Source organism: Gymnoscopelus braueri (genome assembly GCF_963280865.1).
Source record: "Gymnoscopelus braueri genome assembly, chromosome: 3".
Lineage (NCBI taxonomy): Eukaryota > Metazoa > Chordata > Actinopteri > Myctophiformes > Myctophidae > Gymnoscopelus > Gymnoscopelus braueri.
In genome coordinates this window covers 19788016-19800139 of record NC_137612.1, presented here as the reverse complement: position 1 = coordinate 19800139, position 12124 = coordinate 19788016, and the positions used below count along the sequence as shown (strand labels likewise).

At 40.3% G+C, this 12124-nt stretch overlaps 1 protein-coding gene across 1 annotated transcript in view; it reads right to left on the bottom strand.

Annotated features, from left to right (window-relative positions):
• cntn4 (contactin 4) overlaps nt 1–12124 on the bottom strand; it is a gene marked incomplete at its 3' end in the record, with an annotated part of 172521 nt that overhangs the window by 74283 nt on the left and 86114 nt on the right. Inside the window, exon 5 of the mRNA XM_080424933.1 lies at nt 5540–5743. Coding sequence (XP_080281059.1) covers nt 5540–5743 — 204 coding nt within the window. The remainder of the gene's footprint in view (nt 1–5539; nt 5744–12124) is intronic.

The window sequence follows — 12124 nt, the reverse complement described above, 5'->3', positions numbered from 1 at the left end:
CTTTTTTCCCCCGACTGTTTAGAAGGCTTGAGATTTTACATCCCTGTGAAATTTGTGCTTACAGCTTTGAACTAAAATCCCAATGGGTGCTGTCATTACATCTACAAAGTCCTTCTGCCATTTACTGTCAGCAGAGCAGTTCCAGTATTTGTCACTCAATGAGGGGGGAAAGTGGTATTGATTTTGGCTTTCTAGGCTGTTTGACTTCTTCATGTCAACAAATCAAAACTGTCCATCATCTTTTGGACTAACAGATGTGAATTTTGTTTGAATGTATTTTCTCGTCACATGAATGTTTATCTCCGCCAGGCCGAAGGCCGGGGGCCGGAAAGGATTTCGCCCATCTGTCTGTGTGTCCGTGGCTAATCTTGCAAACTACTAGACTGATCAGTGTCAAATTTCTTGTGCATGCTGCATGACAAGGAACTGAACTTGAATATTCGCAAAATCAGACTCATGGTGGTGCTATAGCAGCCCAATTCACATTTTGCTTTCCTTAAACGGATGGTTTCAGTCTCTGATTGTCATTTGATGAGTACTGTGGTAAAATACTCAATAAACACACACCTAGGACTGTATGTATCAGTATGCACTAACGTCTTATTTACAATATCCACTGTACTGCAGTGAGGCACTCTGCTCTGCGTCGTGCCTCACTATGCCTCCTGGCCGTTCTAAAATCCATGGTAAACCATGGCCTCTTGTGGCTTATTGCTTTAGTTGAGTCCATACTGTTTGGCTGTAATTGTCTTCCCTAAGGGCCCGTTTTAACAAAATTACCGTCTATCAATGAACCAATCTGTCCCAAACTTGAATCAAATGTTGCAGGGCCTCTGAGTGCAAATCCTTTCACTTCTGACCATACCAACTATGACCGTGTGTCATAGAACACTATTTTCCCCTGCGGATTCCTCAGGTCTCGGCGGCTTCAACCCTTTGCTTGTGCCGGGGCAACCGCACTTTGCACTTTCCCCAAATTGCCTTGTTTGTATTACTTTCATAGACTGACTTATTGCCACACTTTGGCTGCCAGCTCTAACTACTTTATTATATTTCATTTTGTGTCAATTTGAACAGACATGGGGGCCACTGTCATTTACAGTTACGCCCTGATTCGTATTCCTGTACAAGTAGAACTGACACAAGGTATTAATTATCGGCATACTTTATCAAAGCCTTCCCAGCCAATGGCCTTTTCAGACACGCACAATGCCAAACGAATGTCATTACAAGGACCACACAGACATAATGATGGAGGCGTGTGCCTCCACTGAGTGCCCCTTTCTATTTTTCTACAAATTTGGCTTACCTTCAAATGGTGCCAGAAAAAAAGCTATTCTTGGTTTCAAAAGAAGCTGTTTTACAACACGCTTTTTCAACACTACGGTTAAAATGGCTCTCGAGGTGGAGGAAACAGGCAAATTTAATCTCTTTGATTTGATGAGGCATGTGTTATCTGGGTGGTTCCCTGAAAGACAGTGAAAGCTAATTCAGATCCTTATCATGACTTCTCCAATACCGGAGTCTTACCACAGCCCTATAACCTATGTTAACGAGACAGGTATAAGAGGAGACTAGTAATTGTCTTATACCATAACCTTTTGTTGGAGACACCTGTTTAATGTGACCCTCTTGATTGGTATTGATGGGTTTGATACCAGAGCACTACTTCAACATCAATTAAATAAAGGTTTGAATGACAAAGAAAGAAAAAAAAGGAATTCACCAAAGGGGTGAATTGCTCTGGTATCACTTGGAAAATGGATTTCTACAAATCACATAATCACATAATTCACTGCTTAGTCACAATTAGGTAAACAACATTATACTGTAGGAAATGTGTAAAATTAATCCTTGGTCAAATACATATACATTTTGGGGTCCTTGACATGAAAAAGTTTGAGAACCACTGACATAGTAACATTTTTAGAAGACATTCTAAAAACAGACATTTTGTAGAATCAGCCTCAGGTCTTAATGGGTTAAAACAGACCCAGTCCAGTGCGACATATGAAAAAAGGGATCTGCAGCTGACCCACACCTGCCAATGTACAGCGTTCAAAATGTGATAAATGCAATGATAGTTATTGAATTAGAAATGTTAGAAATGCGAGAAAAGTTACCATAATAGGTATCTGTACTGATCTGGGCAAGGTTACCATATTGTGGTCCCGAGTCAAGTCCAAGTCAACACAGCCAAGTCCCAAGTCAAGTCCAAGTTCTCAGCTTTTTGTTTCGAGTCCCACACAAGTCCTTAGCATTTTGGTTCGAGTCCCACACAAGTCCTAACCTTTTGTTTCAAGTCCCAAACAAGTCCTAACCTTTTGTTTCGAGTCCCACACAAGTCCTAACCTTTTGTTTCAAGTCCCAAACAAGTCAAAATGTTAATTCAAGATATGTAAAGATTTACATAAATCATGAGCATTTTTCACAATTTGCATTTGTTTTAAAACAAGGTTTCTTCCAGGCCAACAGAACGCAGATACTGTACTTTTAATTTCCTCCTTGAGGACAGGGTTTAAAAGGGCCCTTTTTAATGAATATAATGTAATTTTGTACAATCTGTATGGTAGAGTATGTTACTACAATATAACTTATACAATCAGGGTGGTTGTATTTTGTCTCCCTGCTCTTCTATTGAGACATTTAGATAATGTCAAAGGCCATGTCTCACCTAGACACAGGATCTGACACAAATTCAGTGTATCCTCTGATCAAGCAGGCAGGCTCTATTATCACAATGGTGAAATTTCAGCACTTGCACTGGAAACCGCGTTCAAATCCGGGGTAGAAGAGGAAATGTATATAGCGCTGAAGTGGTCAATGTATGTTTTGTATTAATAACCAAAATCTACAAAGTAACTGGTACCTAAAGTTTTCAAATAATTGTAGTGGAGTAAAAGTAGGCCAATATCTGCCTCTGATATGTATGTAGTTGAGTAGAAGTAGGTAGCTGATATATTGCACTTTTACCTTAGCGCTAGGTATACTCTTGGTTGCTTGTTTTTGCAGAAAATGCACTTAGGACTTCTGGTGATTAGTAGTTTTGTTCCCTACCTATGTTGAATGCACTTACTGTAAGTCGCTTTGGATAAAAGCGTCTGCTAAATGACTGTAATGTAGAAGTAAAGTACTGAAAATTGAAAATACTTCAATAAAGTAAAAAATAAGTCAAAATCTTACTTAAGTAAAGTACTTGAGTAAATGTCCTTAGTTACTTTCCACCACTGGTTATACTGTAGTTTGCTCGCCGTAATGTTAATGTGAAGTATAGGTCTTGCCTTGCATACTGCTTTTCTCGTCTTGTCTTCCACCTTGTAATCTTTAAAACCGAAATCTATAACTGCTGGAGTTGACATTTTATTCCACCTGGCTTCAGTTCCAGCAGCGACGGCAGGAGTGAAGCCGGTGTGTTGTTTGTTTGGTAACGTGCAACATGTGGGCCAGTGTTGCCAAGTATCGGGAGAGAAACAAGCGAACCGACTTCCAAAAACAAGCCAAAAACAAGCCAAAGTTTGTCCAAAAGTTAGGGTAAATAAGCAGCTTTGGCAACACTACACTAGGTGTCACTGACGGCCGGGATTTCTGACTAATAACATTATAGTTGATGCACACTTTTTAAACATTTTTGGCTTGCTTAAGTGACTTGAAAGTGACTTGAAAAGACTTGAATTTTCAAGTCAAGAGGGCTCAAGTCAAGTCAAGTCTCAAGTCTTTAGTGTTCAAGTCAAGTCAAGTCTCAAGTCTTTGGCATTCAAGTCCCAAGCAAGTCCAAGTCTATTTTTGATTTGGTCAAGCAAGTCTAAAGTCATCAAAATCGGGACTTCAAGTCAAGTCGAGTCTCGAGTCCAAGTCCCCACCTCTGGACGTGGGTAACCAATCAGGGCCCAGTATTCGAATATGGGAGACTGTAATTGGCTGGTTGGTTGTAGGTCTAACCAATTGCGTCGAGGGCCATTGTTTTGATCCCGCCCCTTGGGGAAAAAAACGTCCTCATGGAAGCACCAGACTCATATCCACGCAGTGATATAGTCTGGCTACGCCAGGCTAGGAACACACAGCCAAACCGAAGGCACCGTGGAGCATTCGAACCCCCAGTCTCCATGGTGGTAGGCAGGAACTTTACCCCTGAGCCATCCAAACACCCCAGAATATTGAATCTTAAATCTAAATGTTACAGTCTTCTTTTCTTTTTTGCTTTTGACCCCCATTTCTCTCCTATTCAGTCGTTATGCCAATTGATTCCTCCCCACACACATTTCTGTGTTGTCACTGCTGTCGTATCCTACTGACTCACCTACCAGTGAGGAGCCCCCACCGAGAGGACATAGAGCCTTCGTCCTACTCCTCCCGCCCAACACTCCCTGCTGACAGCCAGGTGCCGACGCAGCCCGTATAGGATTACGTGCAGTGACAATTATCACCCTCCCCGCCCCCAGCTTCCCTTCCCCGAACACGGGCCAATGTTTGTTAATATCAGAATACTGATATATCATTGATTTCAGCTGTTACAATTCCAAACATGCAAACATGACCCGCTTTAATTACTTCAGTCAATATTAGTAGCTTAATGACTAGTATTAAAATGTTATTGTCTTTTTCACGTCCTGTGTATTTGTATTTAAGTTCATAAAGTTAACATAAGTATAACTAAATGCATTTGACATTTTAAAAAAATGTCACTTTTCAGGATTCCAATTCAAAAATAGCACAAAAAAAAATCTAGATTCCAATTCAAAAATAGCAAAAATAGCAGATCTACAAGCTCAAAACGTGTCGCATTGCGACGCGTTTTGAGCTTGTAGATCTGGTATTTTTGCTACTTTTGAATTAGAATCTAGATACTTTTGTATGACATAGACAAATAGCAAATAGCAATAAGTTTAGCAAATAAGTTAAAATACGGTGAGACAGTATATGCAATGTGTCCCTCTGGAGTGAGTGTGGAAATATAGTGGCCCTCTCCATCATCAAAGTTGCATCACCCCTGGTGTAGACGCTCGACAAAGCCAGATGTAACCACGGTGGATTTGAAACCCCACAACCTGTGGGGCGGGGCACTTTACCACTGTGCCATCCAAGCGCAATTTTATTGTCTTCTGTAAGATTACATAAAAATGGAGAAGAACATCCTTCTGGGACAAAGGTCCACAGTTAGATTGCTTGCTGAGGAGGATAACCTTTCCACCGGAGTGCCTTGATAAGGCCAACCTAAAGCATTGGATCAACACACCGAAGGAAATGCCGAAATTAGGAGAGAAAAAGCTAATTAACCTTTGCATTTCATTTGTATTCCTCAAGTCCACTTGCCCTACTTTATATTTCCCCCCAAAAAAACAAAACAAGGTTGGCTTTTTATTATGGCCATGGGGCAAATCCAGTGCAATATTTACCACGTCTCTGTCATAAACCAACCAAATATCTTCAGCGCTTTAAGAGAGAGCTGGGTTTATCCAGGGCACATTTCAGGGAGAACTATAACTATATCACTTTCAAACGTTATAACAGCCGGTAATGAAGGGTGGATGTAGGAGCTCACCATCACTGCGTAGCACTAGTTGCGTCGGTGGCCCCTCAACCCTGGTCTTTGTGACGGTGTTGGTCACCACACAGGTGTAGTTGCCCACGTCAGAAGGTTCCACTTTGGCGATGTACAGATTCCCCGTCTCCTGGGAGATAAAACGGCGAGTGTCCTGCTTCACAAACGATGGGTACTCGTTAAAAATCCAAGTGAATATCAGGTCTGTGGAGAGAAAAAAAGAGGAACATGTCTTGAGTTAAAATAAAAATAAAATATAATGCAGTTGAAAAGGTGTCACATCAAATACTCCTTTCAAAAATACCATAGAATAGCTTTCCCTTCATTTTATTAAAAATACATTTTGTACTTTTACTCCACTACAATTATATGAAAACATTAGTTATGTTACTACCAGTTTGTAGATTTCGATTATTATTACAAAACACACTAACCACTTCAGCCCTATATATATTTCGGCCATTTGAAAATAGCAGATCTACAAGCTCACAATGAGATCGGCTATTTTCAAAAAACATTTGTATACATTTTGAACCTGTGAAATGGGACATTCTGCACAATGAGTACTTTTACTTTTGGTACTTGAAATATATTTTGATGCCGATACTTTTGTACTTTTACTCAAGTACATTTTGAATACGGGACTTGTAACAGAGTATACTGTATCTACATTGCAGTATTGATACTTGTACTTAAGTACTAAAACATGCGAGTACTTTTTTCATCACTGACAAAAAGCAATATCATCTTTCTAGTGCAGGGCTGCTGCTGACTCCATAATGAGAATTCCTTGATCATTCTATTTCATACAGTAGCATCCGAAAAGCATAATAAACTCTTGACACCAGAATAAAAGGTGCAAGATAAGTCTAGATAACAGGGAACATTCCCTGAAAATAGCCGATCTACAAGCTCACAACGCGTCACGTTGTGAGCTTGTAGATCGGCTATTTCCAGCAAAGCGGCTTGGTGTACAGGGAAAAAAGGACTGAGCTAGTACAGAGCTTTCTAAGGTCAGGTTTACCATAGGATTTAACCCAATCTCTAGATTTCAATCTCGTCTAGCGAGACTTCAGTTTTTTTCTTTTTTTTTGGGTTGCATATTGTTCTGTCACTATGAACGTCAGATCTCACCAAAAAACAACGAAAGAAAAGCTATTAAAATACGCGATCTAACGCAAGGCCTATTGGCGCACGTTTTAAGCTGTGGCGGACCCGGGATGGAGTTATGACATTTTTCTACTGTACCATTCATCCTAAGATATCATAACATCATAGAAAAGGTAAGAAAGCCGTGGTCCAAAATAGGTTAGGGTGCAGGGCATATTAGCAAGAACTGTAAGTGTCAGACGGCTATAATCAATGAGCACTCTGGAAGTTTAAATGTCAGCATATTATGTCCAACGTCACATCACTGTGTAGAAATGTTTCAAAATGAACCAAACACACGCTGACCTTTAAGCAAGACATTGCATGTGAATGATGTTACACAAGCAAATCAGCTTCGGTGGGGTTCAACCAGTCTAATTGACAGACACAGCCTCTAGTATATTTCCCTGCTGAGTCAAATCAAACCCCTTCCACTTGTTAGTAGGCTGGTAATTAAACAACATGGTCTTGGAGGACTCCTTATATCCGTCCAAACCGCCCAGCCATTTATCTCAGCATGTCCTTGCACTCCAGCTGGCTGTTATAGAAACAGGTACAGTACAAGAGACGGTGGAGCTGGCCAATTGATGTAGCTCTAAGGCTAAGCCAAGGCTTGGGCTTTGCATGGCGTGTGTGCCTCTGTGTGCGTGTGCGTGTGCGTGTGTGTGTGTGTGTTTGTGTGACAGTGGGGGAAAAAGTACTCAATTTATTTACTTAAGTAAAGGTATCAATATTGCATGGTAGAAATACTCTGTTACAAGTAAAAGTCCAGAATTCAAAATGTACTCGAGTAAAAGTAAAAAAGTATTGTCATCAAAATGTACTTAAAGCGCCAAAAGTAGAAAGTACTCATTATGCCGAATCTCCCATTTCATGTTTTGAAATGTATACTGTACAAATCTTTTGAAAATAGCAGATCTACAAGCTATCGCGACGCATTGTGAGCTTGTAGATCGGCTATTTTCAAATGGCCGAAGCGTATAGGGCTGAAGTGGTTAATGTATGTTTTGTAAAAAATTATCAAAATCTACAAAGTAACTAAAGTTTTCAAATAAATGTAGTGGAGTAAAAATACAATATTTGGATCCGAGATGTAGTGGAGTAGAAGTAAAAGCATTGGAAGTTGGAAATACTCAAGTAAAGTACAAATACCTCAAAATTGTACTTAAGTACAGTACTTAAGTAAATGTACTAGTTACTTTCCACCACTGGTGTGTGAGAGTGTGTGTGTGTGTGTGTGTGTGTGTGTGTGTGTGTGTGTGTGTGTGTGTGTGTGTGTGTGTGTGTGTGTGCGCGCACACGCGTGCGTGCGTGCCTGCGTGCGTGCCTGCCTGCCTGCCTGCCTGCCTGCCTGCCTGCGTGCGTGCTGAAGCCGAACAGAGGGTGGGGTGGCACAGGAGAGAGGGCCACAGGGAGAAGGAACACTCGAAGGCGGGACAAGGCATGTTTTTGTGCTCGTTTCCTCTCCAGTGCTTTTGCAACGTGGCTGCACCTGCTCTCGTCCAATGTTTACAACGCATATGAATGAATGACAAAACACAGGCTGTGTAGAATCCCACCGAGAGTGGGAATATAATGAGATAGCCAAGGAGCCACAAGCCGTCACAAGGATATTTATATTACAGTCAAAAGGAACCGATTTTATGTCTTCATGGGTATACAGGCCTTTCACAATGATTACATCATTGCCTAATCACAATTACTTGAGATAATCGCAATTATTTTTGCATATTTGTGTTGAAAAAAAAATCAAATATTTGAAATAAAAATAGTGGAAATAGACGATCTACAAGCTCACAACGTGTCGTGACGTGTTGTGAGCCTATAGATCAGCTATTTCCACATTAAATAAACAAAGTATAAAAGTATTAAATATCAGTATTGGAGACAGTCAGCCACAGTCAGTTCTTTGTATTTTTTAGTTATTGTCTCCGCCAGGCCGAAAGGCATGGGCGAAACTATGTTTTGCACCTTGCCCGTGTGTCCTTCTGTCTGTGACCAGCTAATCTCCGGCACTGTTGGCCCGGTCACTGCGAAACTGTGCACACACACTCCCTGGATGCCAAAGCTGAACCTCTGCCGCGAATTTATCATATCAGCCTGTCATAGCGCCACCATGAGGCCGATTTTTGCAAAACAACGTTTTTGATATTACTCCAACAGATTTAGTCCAAAAATCATGAAAATCGGTACACAGTATCTCCATAGTCATGTGATCAACACGGATCTGTCAGATTTTCCATTTTCCATCCTGATTGGCTAAGATTGGCTTCCAAAGTTTACAGGATTGGTCAGTTTTGAATGCAGCATGCGATTTCCGTGACATTTTGCATGCACATTCCCACTAGGCAGAGGAAAAATGCCACCCTTTTCACATTGGCCTGTCATAGCGCCACCAGCAGCTCTAATTTAGCAAAACAAATTTTTGGAACAAAATACCTCAAATCACGAATGCAGTGCCTGCTTGCTGTGAAAGGCCTAAGAAGAAATGGCACCCTTTTCACATTGGCCTATTATAGCGCCACCAGGAGGCCACAATAACCTACCTGACCTGGCGGAGACCTGTGCTTCGAGGAGCACTTTTTCTAGTTTCTAGAAAAAACGCCTAAAAGCCAAACATAAATTAAATCTGTATTATTATGTTCCAATGTTCAATGCCAAAAACACAATTATATCGTTAATTGCAATTATATTTGTATGACTATTAATTAAACGTCAAGTCAAATGTAATGATCGTGGCAGCACTATTCATGGGTGATTGATACTTCACTCCCCTTACAAAAAGCAGGACTTCTCTAAGATAACTTATAATTAGTGTAGAAATCCAAATGCCAAGGGAAATCAATATTAACATATTTGCACTGTGTAAACAGCATTTCCATGGTGACAGGGAATCAGCTTAATCAGTATGACGAGAGCAGCTTTTGCACATCGGCTCAAATTGACATTTGTTTTATTAACTGTGCTTTCTTTTCTTTGCAAAATTGGGTGAGGAGATCTTGCAAAGCAAAGCATCTCTTTGAAATACAGTTGACCTTGAAATCAGTAATTATGTTATAACTTATAACATAATTACCACCAACAACAACAATAATAATAACTAGACGCGTCGCAATTCAGGGCAATTGCAGAGTGTGGTTGCACCGACGCTAGTCGCGGGTCGCTGCCGCCGGGACTCGAGGAATACGCTGGGAGGAATACCGTCGGAGGCTGTGCCAATTACATTGTCACGTAACTCCTGAGATCACTTGCGAGGATTGATCCCCCCAAAATAAGGTTTTTGCATCAAACGGTTACATTTTGAGCATTTGTGGTGCCCCCTATGGATCAAAGTGGAAATTATTTTGGGGATTTGTTGAGTAAACTACACTTGACATGTGATTCAAATTTGGGATTGACTGGACGTTTTGTTCGTGATTTGTGGGCTTTTTTGTAAAACGGGCCCCTCCCGCTAACTTTGGAAGCCATTTACGGACGAACGGTATGGACTATCAAAATTCTGTTTCGGTCCAGATTATCGCATGGGTCCAGAGATCATGTGTACCGATTTTCGTGAAATTTGGACAAAATATGTGGGAGGAGGAGCTAAAAGTGTGTTTTGAAGAAAATTCAAAATGGCGGAAAATCTATCCTGACGCAAATGGGCGTGGCCTATATGGGGAGATGCGTCGTGACCCAAGGAATCCAGGGGAAAAGAAATTTTGATTTTACGACCTACGGTTCAAGAGTTATAGGCCAAAACGTAAAGGGGGCTGTTATAGCGCCACCATGTGGCCGATTGGTGTGATTATTTTTTCAATAATTTCGGACTAAATTATGAACCTCCTCTCCAAATCTGGTAACTCTAGCTCTTACGGTTTTAGAGAAAAAAATACTTGAATTTGAGTTTTTTCACTTTTTCATTAAAGCGGATGGGGAAATTTAATGCACTAATAAATCAATATCAATTAAACTATTTAACCAATCTCTTAGCAAAATACAAGCGCACGATTCCAGGTCAAGACGGTCATTTTGAGATATGGCACTAAATTGGGGAATAAAAACTGTGGGAGGAGAGACGATCTAAACTATTGTTTATCTATATTAATAATAAAGTGTGAGGATTACTATAGTCTGGTTGCCCTGTTAGGGCAACCACACTAATAATGCAAATAATGTTTTTGCAATCTGGTCACCTGTGCTACACTATACATCTCAAACTTCACTGTGTGGGATTGAATTATTGTGCCGAGCAGTTATTGATCGCTTTGCAGAAGCCACTATAAATGAACTCCAGTCAATTGGAGACGCTGGAATACATTCAAAAGGCGCATAGCTCGGTACTTTTAAGTTTGTGCGAATCGAATATGCAAAGTTAGGACAGGAACGAGTCAAATGTGTGACTTTGCACTTCAATCACACCCAAATGGATCTGCGATATAACAAAGGGATGGTGTGGCTAGCACAAAGATGCTAACACATTCTCCAAAAGCAAATCCACCAAATGTTTCCAATAACCACGTGTGCATTGTTACAATAGTTTAGCATGACATATCATATATTGTGAAAATGTGTTTTACTTCTACTGCTTTCACCGCTGTCACACAGTCAATAATCTCATTTGAGCTCCAAGACGAATGTGCACTTCAGCCTCGACTAATAGCTACAGTGCAACTATTGAATGACCACAAATGGGTGATGATTTTAAAAAAGAGGGCTAGTTATTTATCTCTTAGGGGTGATTTATACTCAGTTGCATGTCGGCGTCCTGCACCTAAAATAGCAGAACAGCAAGCTCACAAAGTGCCACGCATTACTGTCAAAGAGGCGAGTGATCAGTGATTTACTTGACTTTATTTATTTCCGGGACAGTGCACAACTGCACATTAATGAACATTTCAATGCCAGATTTAGCTAGAAGCTCATTTCCATCCGTAGTCCCACATATACAAATACACCACAGTGACAACATGACAAATAGAGAAAAACAATATACAACTGCCTACAAATAAAAAAATAAAACAAAAATACCTATTGTATGCCTAACTAACAACCTAAATACCTATACTGTATAGTCTAATACCTAGCCAATAGAAAATCAAAACCTATTTTGAAACACAAGATTTAAAATGTATGGTCACATGTTTGAGACATTTTTAACTATTGTTTTAGTTGTGTTTTAAAAGTACACAACAGCGTTGATTTCGTCGACTAAAACTATGACGAAAAATGTCCGTCGACTACCTTTTTTCACTGACGAAAACGAAACAAAAACTAAATAAAAACTAAGCTACGATGACTAAAACTAAGACTAAATATATTGACAATTTTGTCAACAAATAAAAACTAGACTAAAATGTTAGGGAGGGATCTAGTGGAGAATAGATCCAGTAGAACTAAAAGACAAGACATTTTATGTTTGGTTGCGCTCGGGTGTTGCGCTCTTGAAAATAGCAG